Source organism: Athene noctua, chromosome Z (assembly GCF_965140245.1).
Source record: "Athene noctua chromosome Z, bAthNoc1.hap1.1, whole genome shotgun sequence".
In the NCBI taxonomy this organism is placed as follows: domain Eukaryota; kingdom Metazoa; phylum Chordata; class Aves; order Strigiformes; family Strigidae; genus Athene; species Athene noctua.
The window spans coordinates 3,566,425-3,585,625 of NC_134077.1; the positions used below are offsets into that span (position 1 = coordinate 3,566,425).

General features: G+C 40.7%; 1 protein-coding gene across 2 annotated transcripts in view; it reads left to right on the top strand.

Annotated features, from left to right (window-relative positions):
- DYM (dymeclin) overlaps positions 1-19,201 on the top strand; it is a 229,417-nt gene that overhangs the window by 178,612 nt on the left and 31,604 nt on the right. For both annotated transcript variants that reach the window (XM_074931919.1, XM_074931918.1), the window contains 2 exons: positions 8,420-8,602; positions 18,015-18,128. In XM_074931919.1, the coding sequence (XP_074788020.1) occupies positions 8,420-8,602; positions 18,015-18,128 (297 nt within the window). The remainder of the gene's footprint in view (positions 1-8,419; positions 8,603-18,014; positions 18,129-19,201) is intronic.

Here is a 19,201-nt window from a genome sequence, read left to right on the forward strand (position 1 = left end):
TACTGAATTCCAATATCACAAAAATGCTAAGGTCTGCATCTCTCCTGCACTTAGGTGCCTGTCCATCCTTTTGGGTCCAGATGGTTTCTCATTCTTACCTTTCAAACAGAGGAGCCCTACTTACAGAATAAGTTAGTAGTTGTAGCATCCCCCTGGGAAGTAAAACACCTTTAGGTCACATCTCCTTAATAACCAGACTGTAAATTCAGCAAGTGTAGTCAACATCTGTCCTTCCTACTGAAGTTTTGCCATGCTGCCAGCAGAGATCCTCTGTAAAAAGAGAGAATATACTTCACTCCTTGTTCAGTGAAAAAGTTACTCTTGCTAAAACTGTTTGACAATTAACTTCCCATGCCACTATTAATTTCACACAGGGTATGCAGTATGATATTAAATAAACCAAAAGATTTCCTATTTGTAAAATCCTCAGTAAACAGGTAAAACGGGCACAGGGCTATGAGAGTGAAGCATCACCAAGAATCAGTAAAGCACTGAGGGAGTATAGGCCTATGTCTTGTAATTTTTTTATTGATAGGAGCCTAACTTTGTAGAGAGATAGAGGATAAGTTAAAGTATTTCAGTGTGAAGATAGCAAGTACATGGATGGAAGAAGATGTCGCCAAGAGATGAGTTGTGGATTAACTGTAGGTTGGGCGAATAATAAACACAGTGCAGTGAAGTCACATGAGAAGTGCCAATACAGTAACTGCATCTTCACTCAGATATATACACGTCCCCAGAAACAGCTTTAGATTTTCGTGGTCAGTGGCTATTGAAGTCAAACCCTGTGGCAAACAGGTTTCTGAAGTGTTGAAGCAGTTGGGTTTGCTACCTTGGCAGGTGTCGTTTGGCATGTTTTCCCTTGGAGCAAACTGCTCCCAGGCTCTTTCCTCTGGGACAGACACACCACCACGACATTTTCTCTAGTGTAGCCTTTTCACAGGTTGTCCTGAAAGTTAGCATTGTGATATAGGCTGGAAGTGTTATGTTTCTCTTGGGAAACGTTGCATTACAGCATGGGCTGACTTGACAAAATGGTGAAACATTGCTGAAAATGTGCTCTTTCAGCTTACTCAGTTATTCAGGAAGGTGATGATAGCAAGTGTCAGGATGGTATTTTTATTTAGTAAAGTGTCTGGCAACAAACTTTGGTCCTGGTCTGACAGCATTACTTTAATTTCTAAGCAGTGATCAGAGATGCTGGGGTTAGTTTTTGAGGTTATATTCACCATAAGCCCTGCAATTTTTCACTTAATACCTACTTTCCCACAATTCAACATTACAGCCAAAAGTTATCTGGATTTGACATAGCACAGCTAAAGAGTATATGCCAGTAAAATAGATGAAGATAAGATTTCTGTCACCATGGCTTGGCTTTGAAGTTCATTTGCGCATTAAATGTAAGAGCAGCTTTATTGTGCGCTTCCTTCTTTCCCCTCTACTCTTCCAATCCTTTGGCAGAGCAAGTTTATTTTATTGAAGGTTTTATTTTCTGCTGAAAATGCAGGAAATTCAGACAGCTCTCTTGGAAGCTCCCCAAAGCTAATACAAACAAGATACATATGCTTCTCTTAAAGTAACTAAAAATAAAGTAAATTATTTGAAACTATTTAACTGTAGAAATTCCCCTGTAAAGAGGAAAGGGAAGTTTACATCATTATAATTGTGGATGCTATTAAATTGTGTTATCAAGGTGAAATTCCCTGGAGTGCCAATTTGTCTATTCCGTACAAAAGAGTACATCACCCTGGAGTTTATAATAGCTGCATTACAGGCAGGCGTGGAAGAGCTAACTATTGAATGTCCAAAAACGTAATCATTTGAAGTATTCCTTAGCATGCATAAAGCTGGCTTTAAAAAATGTAATGGAAAATGAACTGAAGCTCTCTGTTCATCTCGACTTTTTGTGGTTGCAGCTGGTGGATCTGAAACAGTTTACCAAATTTTTCCTCCTTGTTTCTCCCTGGTAAAAGGAGGAATGGCAGGAGCTTTCTGTTTGGGGTTAATTCGGCATTCTTAGTCTTTTTGATATGTGTTAACTATTGGTATGTGTATGCTTTTGTTTTCCATTGTTGACAAAACTGCCTTTTAAGTCCTATCTGCCTCATGAAGGAAGCAGTTGTTTACGATTACAAGGTTTTATGTTTTATATTTGCAATTTATATTTTGGAGGGGAATCTCACTGAAAATATGACGTGTGATTATAGTGAGACATCATGGATAAGGGCTCAGAATGAAGATAAGCCATTGTTAAGGTTGCCTGTGCAACCTTCACCCTCACCTTCCCTCCCTTCCCTCATCCGTATGGTAGCCTTCAGCCTCAGGTCTGAGGGTGGCTGTTTCTCAACGCGTGGATGCAGCAGCACAGAGGTGACACAGCCCTGCCTACCACACAGAGTGCTGTACCCGCTGCTTGCTAAACCTTCCTCCGACTCTTCCTCCTCCTCACTACCCCGCTGAGAGAGGAGGACTGGACTTGGAGAGAGGCAAAAGGAGCAAATGACCTTGAGGGGGCAGTCAGAGCTAGCTGGGAAAGTGGAGAGTTGGAGATAGTTTTGCTGCTCTGAATTGTGGAGTTGCTAGGAAGGAAGCTACTGAAGCATCTCAAGCTAAAGCGCCTTTAAGTAGCTGCTTGACAGCTTTTGCATACTGTATGTGCTTCTCCCTCTGCCAGAGAGGGGTCTGCAGTGTCAGTACTTGTGAACAAAATAAACTTGCACTTTTGAAAATTCAAATGTCAGGGCGTCCTGTTACCAGCAGCAAGATACCACTCGCTAAAAGCCATTCGTTGTCATAAGCAGTAAGTTCAGAATTGTGTTTGGACATGGTTTTTTGTCAGCCTGCATTTCCAGCGTGTATTTCTTTTGCTGTTATGAGTGACATTTCCACTTTATTTCGTCAGGTTTCTTAAGATGTCACTGCAGTGAGCCTTTCCTGGTTTTTTGGGTTTTTTTAGCCCTATTTACATTGTGCAGTTGTAGGGTATTGCGTTACCCATCCCTGCTCAGGTTTTGGTTTTTTAGGCAGATAAGCTTCTTCCTGCTCAGATTGTGCTAACTGTATAACTGCCTTTCTGATAGCATTCGTTGTTGTGCCACTTCAACAGGCAGAAACCTCTAGCAGTTGTTTAGCTGAAAGTATCAGTTGGCTGGAAAATTGCTGCAATGTGAATGCACAGGGAGAAATGGGGCTTTTTTAGTAGGCAGTAGGGTCCTGAGTGTATACATGTATTGTTGTTTACTGCACAGCATCATCCATATGGATGCCACCATGAAGGAGAAGGTGCACTGTTAGATCTCTGATTTTTAAAAAAGTTGCAAAGTAGACCTGGTTAATCTTACAATTCTTTGTTGGTTTGGATTGCCAATTACTATACATCAGGTAAAAAGAACAAAAAATGTTGCATTTAAGTGAATTCTAGCTCACAATAAACAAATATATAATCATATTATAGTACAGCATGTGGACACAGTATGAGACTTAAGTTTGTGCGCTAGTGCTTTTTAGAATCATAGAATAGAGTCATGGAATAGTTCGGGTTGGAAGGGACCTCTAAAGGCCATCTACTCCAACCCCTGCCATGGGCAGGGACATCTTCACTAGATCAGGTTGCTCAGATCCCGTCCAACCTGGCCTGGAATGTTTCCAGGGATGGGGCATCCACCACCTCTCTGGGAAACCTCTGCCAGGGCCTCCCCACACTCATCGTAAACAATTTCTTCTTTCTAACTAGTCTAACTCCACCATCTTTTAATTTAAAACCATTACCCCATGTGCTGTGGCTACCAACCCTACTAGAAAGTCTGTCTCCATCTTTCCTGTAGGGCCCCTTTAAGTATTGGAAGTCCTAAAGAAAACTTATAATTATTTCATTCCTCACCCTGAAATCAAGACTAGTATTTCCTTGATTTCAACTTGCTGTCACTGCTGGTAACTGGTGGCCGGCATTTGAACAGTTAACCCAGCTCAGGTTGCATGGCCTCGATGGAGTGGGACAGTCAGAGAAAATGGCTTCGGTGAGACTACCAGAAATCTTTAAAAGTGTTCCTTTCTCTGAAACTTGGTACAGAGTTACTTCATCGTCAAAGTCAGCCTCGTGTCCACACTTGCTTATAAATCTCCATAACATTACAAGTGGCTGAAATTCTGATTTTCAAATGAGATATTGTTTTCCATATAAACTAGCATAGGAGGAAAGAAAACAGAAATCAGAATAACTTTGTCTCAGTTTTTATGGCAAGCCATGAGTACAAGCCATTTTAGTACAAGCCATGATGGGTGGTTAAGCAAAATTAACCTGAATGACACATGGACAATCCTCCCTTTTTCTGCTAAAAGTTGTTTGACATTTAGAGGCTGGGGATTTGCATTCATTCATAATGTAAATTTTTAAACTAGTTCTTTATAAAAATTAAAATTAAATTTTAAATTTAATTAAAAGCATGAGCACAAATTAAGCAGGTTTTTGATGACACTGAGTTCTCACATTCTCCACTGACAGTGATTCAACTGCTTTATCTTTTGGTGGGTAAATATGCCTGTAAGGAACCTAACTGTGAGCACATGCCTGGGGTTCAGTGATCAGGCTACTTCACTTCTGGTATTTTATAAGCCATATACTTTTCAACTGTTTTTACACATCTGTGTCATTCCAGCAGTACGTAAGTATTGACTTCTCTGGAAGCCTTTGCCTAGGAGGATGTCATGCTAATTATTAATTATACTGCAGTGAGGAAAGCAACAGTATTCCAGGATGGTAGAGATGAGAGCATCCAGCTCTTCCCAGAGTTTGTCTTGGCTTTGCACATTTGTGTGTTCCTTGTCAGTGTTTATCAAACTCAAATTATTTTTCTCCAGATAATGTTCTCATTTCTGTGCTTGTTGTGTTTTCATATGCATCCTCTTAGCTTGTTTCTGTGCTCTTTTCTCTGGCATTATCAGTTGTTTGTTCCTTGTTCTTTTAGCAAGAGAGACTCACACTACCCAGAATTGTACCTGGTTCTCTTGTAGCTGTCGCTACAACATGACCAGCACCTGGCTTTTTGCCTTGAAAATAAAAATCTTTGCCAAATAGTACCACATTAATCCCTACTCTGAGAAGGAAACGTGAGGTGGTTATCTAGGATTATCCACAGTAATATTAGTGCTGTGCCTACACTCCCATCTCTTCTGTAGGCATGGTTTCCGTCTCAAAGAATCGATACCAAGCTTTAGCTTCCAAGTTTCTTTTAAAGATGGGTATAAATATTTCTGTGGGCATAAAGAAAAATAAAAAAGGAGGGGGAGGACTGGTACTCATCAGTGTCAACAGAGGCAGCTGAGGTCTGTTTTGTAAAGAAATACTGTAATAATTTTAAATGTGAATGCCACATTGAATTTGTCAGTTGTAAGCAATAGGAAAATGCCTTTACTTTTAACTTGTCTCTCATTTAAATGTCCTGTTTAATAGATTGAAACTTGTCTACCTGTCCCCCCAAAATCAATATCTGGCCTTTGTTTTCATGTAACAGCTAATTCAGTCAAAAAAATTAGTCCTACAAGTTTGCCGTGGATGATGTCCTTGTCATGGTCATACATGTTCAGTATTTCAGCTGCGTTCAGCTGGTCTGAAAGTTAATATGCAGGGTGATAAACTACTTCTCTTCAACGGCAAAATGTTTTTGTAACCTTATTTATATCTGTGTGACGCCATGTCTAGAGGCAGACGCGCTGTAGCTTGATACTGGCGATACAGAGCAACAAAAGCACACAGAATTTTATCAGCCCTTACAGCATTCCTCCATTGTCTCATCCAAACGCTGTCCTTGGCTTTCTGCTTGTTTTTTCCTGTTTTTAAGACTTTTAAGCCTTTACAAATGCTTTAATCGCTAATTATAGGAGCGTACAGCTCTCCAGACAACATATATGCAATACTGGGATTTTGTCCCATTTCTCTGTCTTCTATGGAGTTTATTCTTCTTCTGAATTACTGTTTTGGTGTAGTCACTTATGGGTAAAAATTGTCACTGTAGTTCCTGGATTTCTTCAGTTTTGTCCCAGGTTCTTCTTCACCTGCAACACTGTAGCTGAAAAACAGATGGTTGGTTCTATCCATCAGCTTCTAAAAAATTAAATGTAATTACTCAGCAGTAACCTCTGGTAACTTCTAATTGTTTGAACTGACCAATAGCAGAGTCTGCCCTTTCTTGAAATAACATGTTTGGAGATGGTTAGCAACATTTTCTGTTTGAGCTAGCTGTATGCCTGGGTTTTAAGGTGAACATATTTTATTAAAAAGCATTTCATTTTTGAAAAGCCATTGTGTGGCTTGTTACCTTTCTGGTAACTGGATGGATCTGACTTGATCCTGAATCATAACGTTTCTGCAAAAGTAGTGTATTATGTATTTTAGGGTAGTGTCTCAGCCACAGGGTCATCCTGCTGCATCAAGGAGAGAATTATACCAATGCTCAGAGCTTACTGAAAGCCACAATGATACCCCATATTCTGAATTAAATCCAAGCTGATAGGCACATACCACTCCACAGAGGAGTTAGCCAGGTCTGGATTTTTCTTCAGATTCCAGCTGAAGCAGTTATTTCAGGTTTTATCCAATACGTTGCATTATACACATTTCGCAGCATCTGACTGGAATGCTCTCCCATGGCACGCTAACTAGGAAACTACAGGCAGAGGAATCACCTGTGTTTTGAATGCAGGGATTGTTTCTGTCATAGAAGAGTGTGATCCCATTGACAGGCTAAGTAGCTGCGGTGATCAGCATTGTAAGGGTTTCTGCCAGCATTGTTAGCTACACTACAACGGTACTTCAGGTGGCTGAGGCAAAGCTATTAAAAAAGAAGAGGAGATTCTCACATTTGGAAAAAAACCTGTAACCTCCTCAGTCAGTCAGACATCACTGCTAAAGAAGAATATTCTGTTGTAGTCTGTACACCAAATATTGTTCTCCAGACAAGAATTTCAAAAGGCTTTCATCACTTAAATCTCCTGTGTACATGCGGAAGACAAGTGGTGTAGACAGCCAGATCAGAGTGCTCTGTGAGGATGGGCACTGCCTTCTCCATGGTCCGCAGTATGTGGAAAAGATGGAGGAGCAGGTTAGGGCCATATTGATGCTTGCAGGAAGAAATGTATCTTTGCTTTTTATTGAAAGTAGCCACAGCAAAGTGGTAGTAAAGAATTTTGCTCTTTATATGAGTCTAACCAGGATAATGACACATCCCTGTATCCTATTCTGCCTTGGTAAGAGCATATATCTGACAGGTGGTGATTCCTACAACACTGCCTTATAGTAGAAAATAACTCACCTATGTACAGATTCACTGACAGTCCAACAAAATGCTGTTGCACGTACAGCCTCGTTAGGAAGGATTTAAGTGCCTTATGATAACTCAGAAAATGACTGCTTTGTAGGCAAAAGGAAATGCCAGTGGTTTCAGTGTTTGTACTAAACTGAAAAGCTCAAGCTGGTTAGGTATGATTCACGTTCTTGCCAGACCTGTAAAGTCTCACAGTCCAATGTTTGATGTGGTGGAGAGACCTAACAACACAAACAAAGTAGATTTGCCTTTTTTACCCTGTCCCAAGGGAGGAGAAACAGCTCTCTGGTCTGAACAGCCATATCAGGCATATCCTGGTGCGCAGCCCAGGCAGAGAAATCCAGGAGGCTTGCAGGGGTTCACATGCCAGCTTGTTCAGCTTAGAAGGTTTCAGTTTCAAAATCATCAGGAATGGCTTGTCAAAAGGCATTGACAAGTTGAAAAGCTCTACAAGTTTATCCTGAGCATTAAATTTTAGTGCACTACAAAAGGAGATTTATTTTTCCATTTATTACAAATATTCTTTAATGCCAAAAAGATACCAAAAAATAAGCTGGAGACAAAATCTGGAGAATGGTGGCAGATGTTCAGGGTGCAGTGGGTTTTGATCCAGTGAGTCTTCTTTCTTCTGTCTTTGCTTTTCTCTTTAACTTTTTGTTTTTCTGATTTTTTTTCCTCTCTTCTTCACCCTATCCCTCTTCCCCAAGCAAGGGCTCAACAGAAAATGTATTAAATTAAGTACATGCTGATGTGCTTTTACTTAGCATGGGAAGGGTTGAAAAGACATAAGTTGACTTAAACCTGAGTGAATTTGGCTAATTACAGTATGTTAATGCTTCTTAGCATGAGATGGCAGCTCCTGTTGAGACAATCAAGCCATGAAGCTGAACACTAGAGTGCAGGGCATTTCGGTTACAGTTCTGGTTATTACAGGACAAAACAGATCTCTTTCCAGATACAGGCATGCCAGATTCGCTCACCATTGAGACGTTAACCAGCTAATACCTCCATTAGTAATAATTACCTGTGTGCTGTCTTTAATATCTGATATATTTTACAATGGAAAAGGGCAGACTAACCTTTTATTTCTTTCTTTAAAGGCACAAGACTTGAATGTGATTGAGGAAGTGATCCGAATGATGTTGGAGATCATCAACTCCTGCCTGACAAATTCTCTTCATCACAACCCCAACTTGGTGTATGCACTGCTGTACAAGCGGGATCTGTTTGAGCAGTTTCGAACTCACCCTTCCTTCCAGGACATAATGCAAAATATAGATCTGGTGAGTGATACATTATTTAAAGGATGCTTACACGTTGTTATTTGAGCTCTTTATCCTTTGAGAGGTGGAAAATATTCACCATCTTTCTCAGTTTGTTTTAGAAAGTATTAAAATGATGAGTTTCTCAACATTTCTGTGCCTCCCCTGTGACTACTTCTGGTGAACATCTTTAACCTGGCAGAGCCAGGGGGATTTGGGATATCTCTGGTGAGGAAGGCCCAAGCTGTGACACATCTTTCACTCCCCTGAGGAAGGACAGCATCAGCTTCCTCTAACTGTCAGGGGAGGAAAAACAGATACGCATCACCACCAGACTTTTTCTTTTCTCTTACTCCCATCACCTGCCTATTAATTGTTACCAGGAATTTTTTAAAAATAACTAAGAGCAGGCATTCAGCTGCCTTATTCCTTGGGCTGTATCTGATTGTGTGTTGCTTTCACCCGCAAAATGTCTCTGCACAGCAATTGGACAAGTAAGTGTTTTAGAAGGAGGCAAAAAGAAATATCTATGGATCAGAAGCTGTTACTGGTGTGGCTCTCCATGGAGTATGACTTTGGAAAACAGTTGTTTAATTACTGCTGCATCTGATAGTGTCTTTCACGTTCATATTAAGAACCTGGGTAATGATTCCAGCTAGAATAACAGATTTTAAGTGCAAAAAATACTTCTCTGTCCTCTAGTTGGTATTTGCAGAGCTGAGCAAAGCTTGAAGGCACACCATGACTGCTGGATACGAAATACTGGCAGGGGAGGTTGAACAGGATGCTGTATTTCTTGCTGCAGTGAATAACACATCTTTTCAGCATGAATAAAATTATGCTGAGGTTCTGGTTTGATCTGCTTTTATTTTAAAATATTACAGAAGATTGACAGATTCCTGATGATCCATAAAGGAAAGTAATTCTAAATGTCGAACTGAAATCCTGCTCTGTACCTACCTCTTCCTCTTCTGTTCTCACTTCATATTTTCTGGTCATGCAAGAGCTTGGAGAGCAGAGGATTCAGAGCTCAAAACTCTCCAAACTTTTGGCAGCCGCAGACTACCACCAGCGTGATACTGCCTGGATGATTAGGACAAGATGTCTTCAAGTTGTGTAAAGAGAGGATATGGTACAGTGAAGATAACAGTCGTCTTCATTTCTGACTGAGATAGGGACCTTCTCTGGTTACTTGTCCAGATCTAGGAAAAGTGGTGGTGGCCAGATCCTTCTGCATGACAGCTCTGTGCCTCCCACAGATAGCAGCATGTCCTTTCCTTTGTAACACTTAAATGTTGGTTTTCCTCAACAATTTAAACAAATCCTCCCCAAAACTATTTAATATTGAGTTACAGCATAATGCCAGTTACATTCAGAAACTATTTAAAGCTTTCCAAGGGAGCATGTTGAATTTTTAAATAGCTCCTTTGTTAGAGAAGTGAGAATGTCAAAAAAAGATTTTTATTTTTTTTTAAATGTACCTGTCACCAGCTGGCAAGTGGTGAGAGCTGTCAGGCTTGCAGATCTGAATAAAAGATTAGATTCAGCTGACTCCTCTTCTACCCTGTCACATCCTCCACTTCATACACAGTATCGGCAGCACTACCATCCTGGACAGAAACAGTCTTTGTCTTGTGTGTTACAGCAAAAATGTTTTAACTGGTCTTCCTATCCCTTCTAAAAGTGGCAAATCATATCAGTTTTACTGTACATGTTGAGGGAGCTTGCCTGGGACTATGTGGACAGTACCTGAGAAGAACCAGGAGTTCCTCTCTCCCAACCTTTGCTCAGGCTCTTCTCTGTAGTGATGGAGGTGGGAGCTCCATCCTCAGAGCCACGCAGGATGATGTGCATGTCTGAAATGTAGGTATGCTCCAAAAGGAGTCAGAAAATAGTGGAGAAAAAAAATCTTCCAACGATCTTAGAGACAGAATAGTGAGCTGATGTGGCCAAGGTAGGTTATTCAGAGGATGGATCCACCAACTTCCCACGTATCAGGGAGCTCTGTTGGGTTTCAGGCTGCTGTGCTCAATGTAATTTGGTGGCCCAAAGCGTTTAAATCGTAGATGTAAATGTTGCAGCTTTTGGTAATGGAAGGGTGGAAAAGTTACCTTTCTGAAGCCCGCAAAACACATCTGCAGGGGCTGTGCTATATCCTGACTCCCTCCATTGATATTTTTTCTGGTCATTACACAGCAGAGATTGTTTGGGTTATCTTCACCCACACTACAGTGAAAGCATGAGTGTAACTTCCATCTTCAGATGCAACTAGAGGTCCACATGAGCAGAACATGTGTGTTATGCTCTGAGTCACTCTGCCATCCCTCTGTGCTTCAGCAAAATCCTCCTTACATCGGATCTAAGATTCTCTATAGTCTGGATTTGTATTTCATACAGAAATGCTAACAGACAGCATGGTAATGTTCTATATTGAAATCTGACTAAAGCACAGTATATGTGCAATCTGTACTGTGCACATTGTGAAATGTGACCCCAGAAAAATTGCCAAATTGCCTTGTCAAGAATGTATAAAATGGGTATGGCATATCTTGACTTTAATACTTACTGGTTTTACTCTGTTGCACTTAATGTTCTCATAAACCAAACAGGAAGCACAGAAGAGGTGAAAATGCTAAACACTGGATGCAAAATTAGTTGGAAAATGTACTGAGAGGGTAGTAATGAGTGGTTGGTGGTGCAGATAGAAAGGCATCTGCTGTAGTCCCGTGTGGGTACACAAAGGGAGAATAGATCAGAAGTGTTGTCTAAGTCTCTTCATGCTAGTGACATTTTAGCTGGATTACTCTGGGTTTAGAATCATAGAATTATTTTGGTTGGAAAGGACTTCTAAGATATTGAGTCCAACTGTTAACCTCACACTGCCAAGTCCACCACTAAACCACGTCCCTAAGCATCACGTCTACACGTCTTTTAAATACCTCCAGGGATGGTGACTCCACCACTGCCCTGGGCAGCCTCTTCCAGTGTTTAATATCCTTTTGATGAAGAAGGTTTTCTTAATATCCAATCTGAATCTTCCCTGGTGCAATTTGAGGACATTTTCTCTTGTTCGATCACTTGTTACTTGTGAGACTGACCCCCACCTCGCTACACTCTCCTTTCAGTCAGTTGCAGAGAGCGATAAGGTTGCCCCTGAGCCACCTTTTCTCCAGACTAAACACCCCCAGCTCCCTCAGTCCTTCCTGATAAAGCGTTGTGACCCTTCACCAGCTCCGTTGCCCTTCTCTGGCCACGCTTGAGTCATTCAATGGCCTTTTTGGGGTGAGGGGCCCAACACTGAACCCACTCAGCGAGGGGCGGCCTGCCCAGGGCTCAGATCCCTTCCCTGTCCCTGCTGGCCACGCTAGTGCTGGTACAAGCCAGAACACACTTGGCCTCAGCCACCTGGGCACACTGCCGGGTCTTATTCAGCCAGCGCCATGGAAGAAATTCTAGGGAGGAAGAAGAGAAAACAGGATCTCTAAGGACAAATAGCATTGGTGCTGATTAGCCAAAGGAAGGCTAAAGGTGATGTGATATTTTTTCAAATAAATTGCTGCTGTGAAGGGAAAGCGAATAAACTTTTTCACATACTTGTGGATTCACAGGTCATAAGAAAAGACTTTCTAATGTTAATAATAACAAAGCACTGTGGTAGGTTTCCAGGGACTTCAGCATTGGAGACCTCTGGATAGCAGACATTTGGCAGGATGACATCAGGGCAGAGGACAGAGCGGAAGATGTCTGTAGGCACACAGGAATGTAGGCACACAGGAACGTGGGGATGGCTCCGTGGCTCCACCAGCTGCTCGACCAGAGAGACAATCGCCCAGGTTAACTGCAATACAGGCCTGGTCACAGTAACTGGACCTTCCTTCAGGATTTGGACTGTTCAGGTTACTCTGGAGATAACACAGGACATCTGTGTGCTTCAACACTGAGGCAAAAACTAGCGAATGTCTAAGAGTCATCACTGTATAGAACCACTTTTTTATTGAAAACTACTTACTTGCCTCTGGGTTTTTATAAATAAGCTAAAATCACTATTGCCAGCTGATTGGGAACATATGGGAACAGTTAATGCTGTACAGAAGAAACTGAAATCAAAATACCTTCTGTTTCCTATTAATTTACTTTTCGTTTTAGAAAGTCATCTTAATAGGATATTGTGCATCTTGTTTAGCTAAATGGGATATTCTTCCTCTGGATGGTGAACAAAGAGAAATGCTATGGTTCCTGTTCTGGCCTCCTGCAGAAATGATTCAGCTGTGAACTATCGATATGCTTCCGTTTCAGAGGTGGTCTATAATTTGGTCAGCAACCTCAGATGTGTCAGGAATTTGGTGGACATTCTTCACTAGTAATTCCTAAAGATGAGTTTGGTTGATGGCCATTGTGAGAACTCGCTGTCTTTCATTACTTTCATATTTCCTATGAGCTAGTGATGGGTACCGTGTGGATGAACAGGCTTAAATAGGAACTGCTAGAATTTTGTTTGCAAAATAGTCTGATAGAAATCGGGAGGTCAAGAGCAATGGTTTAGTGATGCAAAGGATTTGATTGATGCAATTTCCTACTGGGAATTTCATTCTCCAAAGACATCACCCTGCTAGATTTTAAAATCATTTGAGTTGCCTTGGCTCTGGCATAGCAGCTCCTGTTTCAAGACCTGCAGGACTTGCAGGGGATATGAGAACTAACCTTTCATGGTTTTCCTTAAAATGCCTTTAGAAAAACCTCGATCCTGCTGATTACTAGAGCCTGGCTAAATACTTTTAAGTAATTTTTTTTTCTTTTTTTCTCCCCACTCCTACCCACTTTCTTTGCTAGGCGTGGCGAGGTGAGAAGAGCAGAGTACCTTGAAAAGTTTGTGTGTCTATAAACACACTCCTGATTTCAAGGTGAATCTTGAAAAACTTCGGTACTTCAGGTTTGCAGATAATCCTTTAGTGTTTCTTCTGCTATTGAATCACCTGAAGCTGTTTATCCCTTCTTATATCAGCAAGGGTTGGCTTTGCCTCACTTTTGCTCCAGGACAGAGGGTATGACTATCAGCTACTGAACATAGCTGTGATTTATGTTTTTCTAAGGAAGCTATTTATTTGAAGTGCTAATCCTGCGGTACTTAGGGCAATAGGTTTGTTTTCTCCTTTTCTTCTCCTTTCAGTCTGCGGTCAGTACAGCCTGTGACTCTCCCAGTGACAAACACAACTGGAAGTGTAAAATAGCCAATGTCAAAATGTGCATCTTTCTCTTTTCATCGCCTTCTGAAAGAAAAAAAAAAAAAAAAAAGACAAAAATAAGAATCAGAACTTTTTAATTTGGTGCCAAGTTTATTTTTCTTCTTTTGCAGAGTTAACCTTGACAGTTGCAGGCAGAGGAGGCAGCAGCAAATCAAACCGTTATTTTTAGCTGGAGGAGAAAGCGAGGAGCTGTAGTGTTAGTTAGACAGTGGCACTGCCTCAGAATGGGCTGGGCATCACAGCACTTCAGCATCCTCTGAAAGAATCCAAGTGGAGAAAACATCTTGTCCTTGATACCTCTGCTTCCTGGTGCATCCTATAGCAAATAGAAATATTTCTTTACTTCAGCTTTTTAGCCCTATTGAAAACAGTAGATGGGTGAAATAACAGACGTTGTGGCTATTCCCTCATATCTTAAAAAAGACAAACGTGCAAAAACTAAAATGTCTCTTTTAAATCATTATGGCTTTCTTGTAGCACTTTTAATCTCTAGAAATACTTTGTAATTTTATTGTTTATAAAACAAAAGGAATAAAAATTAGTCTTTCAGGCAAAATTGTCCTCTTAAATGGACAAGCTTTATAAAAACCGATTTTGGAAATCACTATGGAAAACAGTTTCTGTTTAAAGATCTTGATTATATTATAATTTTAAAGATCTTGATTATATTATAATTTTAATACGAAGCCTGGAAATCCCTGAGCTGATGATGACCAAGCCATGTTGCTGCATCCCCATCGCACCACACGGTCGGGGACCTTGCACAACCTGAATTAGGCGCTCCGCAGCGGGCAAGGCGCTGTAGATACACCGTTTTATCTGGCCACTGATAAAGTATTCCTGATGAGGGGCTGTCTAATCCAGGATTAGACATGCCTTTTAATCTCTGTTAGCATGGAAGTCAGAATGGAGAGACAGCTTTTTAAAACAGGTTATGTTCCTTGCATGGAGAGGCCTTTCAGCGCATGGCGTGACTTGGATACAAGTGATTGACAGCAACTCGTTGAATTTCTTGTTGTTGTTCTTCTTAAGCACTCTTAAGTGCAGTTGTTTTCTGTTTTCTTAGACCAGTTGCCCAAATAATTAATGAGAAAAATAATTTTCATAGTATCAAGAAATGGACACCATCTCTCAGCCTAGTTTATTTGTCCTGAAATCTGCTTTCTTCTATACATTACAGGAATATGCTCAGCACTGGGTTTTAAAGCCTGTGCTAAAACTTAAAACTCATTTAATATTATCCACCCAGTTTGTTTTTTCTGATTCATTTCCTTTTCAAGTGGACAAGGAGCTGAAGTCTGTTAATTATCATGATTACTTTAAATGCAGCTCTGTTAGTTACGTGTGGAATATAATTAAATATTTTTCAAAGGAGAAGGGTACTCTTCCCTGACACTATGTTAAGTTTTTATATTTGGGAAGATTACTAGGTTAAGTGTTTGACCCTGCTGTGGAGAAGATGGGAGTTTGGGCAGTAGGGGTATAATGCTGGATGCTTTTTGGTTTTATTACTTATCTAATGGTAATAAGCAAATGCCTCTTTTAGAATTTCCTCTGTACAACTCCAGGTTTTTTTCCTTTTATTTCTTTTTTTTTTCCCCACCTTTTTTTGTTACTTCACTGGGGGGGTACTCACTGGGTACCTGAGTATCTCATGGAGGTACTGTGCTGTCCGGGTTAGAAAGATAATTACTCCAGTTCTGTATTGTCTGAAGTAGTAAGGCAAATAACATTTAGAGATTATTATTATTAAAGTAGATACTTTTAATTTCAGTCATCAGTTGCATACCAAAAATAGCCATTCAGTTTTGTGAAATGCTGACATAGCCAGAAAATCTTGGAAACCTATCTTGCTTTTGTTCTTTGTGAAATATAACTCGACCAGGATTTAGTACCTTTACCACAAAAACATAGAAATCTTTAAAAACATGTTAAGATTGGAGGCTTTGACTTTCAAAGTAAGAAATGCCAGAATTCAGGTAGTATGTGTCAGCTTCATTCAAGTTTTTCATGCATACATGTTATGATAGTGTTTTATCCTTTTGATTAAAAGCTGAATATTAAATTTTGCTTATGTTGTGGTTTAGCAGAACTTGAGCTAACAAGGCAGCACTGGTGGGATGGATTCTCTGCATGAGCCTGCCCTGGGAAAGGATAGGTTTCACCAGTGATTACTGACATCAGAGGAGTGTTGAAATGTAGGAAGAAGTTATTTTCTTTCGAAGTTTGTGGGCAACTTTCTCGTTCCTCTATGAGCTGTGTATCTTCTACCAGCAATTTGTCCCAGACTCTATGCCAAAACCATGTCAGCCTCACTCCAAGGTCCTCACGCTCTTTGCGCAAGCTGTTTCTTGCCATTTTCCTCTGTAATTTCTGGTTCCTCCCTCCAGCTCCTTTGCTTATGAGCTCAGCACATCTTCCTACTCTTGTTTTTTTCAAGGATCAGAGATCACAGCAGTACACCAGGTCCTTATCTGTAAGAATGTAAAACCTACCTGCAGCATCTGCTAGAGGCAGTGAAATTCTCCTGTCCATTCAAGTATGGAGATAATCGTAATGACAGTACAGAAGGTTAAACCTGAATTTTCTCTTGGACAATTCCCATACTTACATTGTTTAAAACAAAACAGAACCAAAAAAACCCACCAAAACCTCACAAAAATCCCAAAAAGCATCTTCCAACAAGTGTCATCTGTCTGTCTCACTTGCTCAGTGCTTCAGTTCCTAGGGAAGATTGCTCTGTGATCTAGCAAATCTACCTGCTTAAAACAAGGGCTAAGGTTTTGGGGATCACAAGAGAGGAACAACAAATTTGAATCTCACAGTAATCAAGCCATCAGCTGTCTTTGTTTCATTAACAGCAGCTGAGCTGGGAGGCATAATTAGGGTAATGGTTTCTGGCTCCAGCTGTGTCTCACTACAGAACAAAGAGAGCTCAACAGAGATTTTGTAGTATAATACACTTTTCCCCCCTTCTGCTTGGGAGAATTAACAAAGATTACTCGATGTGCTGTGATTCAGATACAAGTGGACATTAGTACTTTTCAGAGGAGAGTGTGTCCAAAGCCTGCAAGATGTTGGAGAACCTACCATCAGCATTGCAGTGAGTGAAAGCTGTGCGTGGCTCGAGCCAAGGGGTAACTGGCTGCCCACATAGGCGTGGGCTCTACCAAGTGGTTCTGACCATCTTATTGTACTTTCAAAGGACTCTTAAGCAGCTGTTGAAATTTTGCCCCATACCCTTTCTGCGTTGAGTTTCATATCCCCTGCGTGACTGATGAGTTCCTCTGGGACAAGGGATGGGGTTTGCAAAGTGTGCTCTTTTTGGATGAAAGTTGCTATAGAAATTGAGGTTTTCTGATGTCCCACATGGAGAACTGCCAGTGGGGTGTCTGCTTCTGGTGTGATCTACTGAGCTTGGAGAGGGATAAAAGTTAAAGCCTGACCTAACAGTGTTCTAGCTAACAAGGACCAGCTGGGTCACAGAAAAGGGGGTGGGGAGGGAAATATGGTGAAAATCAGCTTGGCCTCACCAGGGAGATGGGTGGAGGATGAACACATTGAGGGGCAGCATGCAGGTCCTTGAGCTTGGAATCAGTGATGGGGAAGGTACATGGGGTACTTTGGGTGAGTAATTTGAGGAGAAGAGTTGCTTTGTGGGCTTTTTGTTTTTTCCCCCTCCTCCAGTTGCTGTGGCTTTGAGTGCTACAAAACACCCAGGGAGTCATTTAGACTCTCGGAGTTGTACTGAGATGGTTAATAGTTGTCTTAAAGCCTTCTGTCCAGGATTCATTGGAACTATAAGGATTTTACTTTAATGCTTGAAAATGAAAGTAAATTTCTAGCCAAACTGTAAAAAGTAGACTGGAAGGCCTCAAAAATCCTGATATGCAGAAATACTGATAGATAGAATGATACGTCACTGCATGGTACTTGAAAATGTAAATTTATTAATTCAGCTGTGTGTGTTAAATTGTAAAACCCTCTATGTGTTAAAAATGACTGCAGGAGGATACTGGTAATTGTGCTCATTTGACATTAACAGAGTCTCCTGGTTGCGACGCAAGCAATAACATGATTATTCTTTAAGAAGTACAGATACAATGCAGAGAAAGAAGATGACAACTCTGTGTGTAAATTAATACAAAGATCTCTTCTTTTTATTTATGCGCTCCGACTTTTCATTCCAGGTGATCAGCTTTTTCAGTTCCCGATTAGAACAAGCTGGAGCTGAGCTGTCAGTGGAGCGAGTTCTGGAAATCATCAAGCAAGGAGCTGTTGCTTTGCCCAAAGACAGGCTAAGGGTAAGTGATCAAGACCTCATCAATTAAAGTGTACTGTTCCAATCAATTACATACGTACCCTTTCTATCCGTAACGTCACAACGTCATTTCTGCTGTCAGTTTGGCTGTTAAGGGATTACATTGTGGATTGACATGTGTCTTATGTTTTAATTGAAATTACTAATTTGTGCTAAATGTCTGGGTGAGTTTTCTTGATCAGTTATTAAACTGAAGCCTGTGAAGGAATTGACATTTGTTGAAGCTAAGGTTTTCTTTTATCCTACCTTGAAGATGCGGTTTCACCTCTCCATTGTTTAGTTAAACTGTAATCAAACTTTGATCATTGGGGTTTTTTTGTTAACTTATTCTTCTTGCTCTTGTGTTCTGCACCTCCATCTGGGTCTATATAAAATGCTACAAAGATAAATTGTCGGAACTTTAGTTAAGAATTAACCAACCTAGTGGAAATCAGTTCAGGATCTGAAGTAAGTCTGGTCAATATGACAGTGAGCTTTCTGTGTAATCCTGACAAACCCCTCCGTTCCCTTCTGAGAATCTCTCAAATCTCGTGAGGGATTTACCAACTTGACAAGTTTTGTGAGGCTAAAATCCATTAATAGCTGTGTGACACTTAAATACTTCAATAATGAAATCCGTAAGTAAACGGGAGTTACGTATGTTCTTCAAACACACAACGAATTTTGCTTCTCCATTATGCCATGTGTATTTTAAATACTGTTTACTTTCTGCAGAATCATTTTTTTCCTATTCCGTGATAAGAACGCGAGAGGAGCTTCTCAAGACCCATTTCTTCCATGGTAACTTTAGGAAAACATCATCTGATAAGTCACACTGAGTACGCGTGGCCATTGGTGATGGCTGGTAATTTATTTATACCCTGATAATTTTAAAACACCCAGTGGGAATTGTCTAGCTGTCTGCCTATACTAATGTCTTTCCTACAGTTCCCCGTGTCCCGGAGACAGCACGTATTTAATCACTCAGACTGAATTACTTTGGGACTCAGACTGAATTACTTTGGGAGAGGTTGGTCTAGAGTCCGAGTCCTGAGCCGCAGTACAGGAATAGCCTCA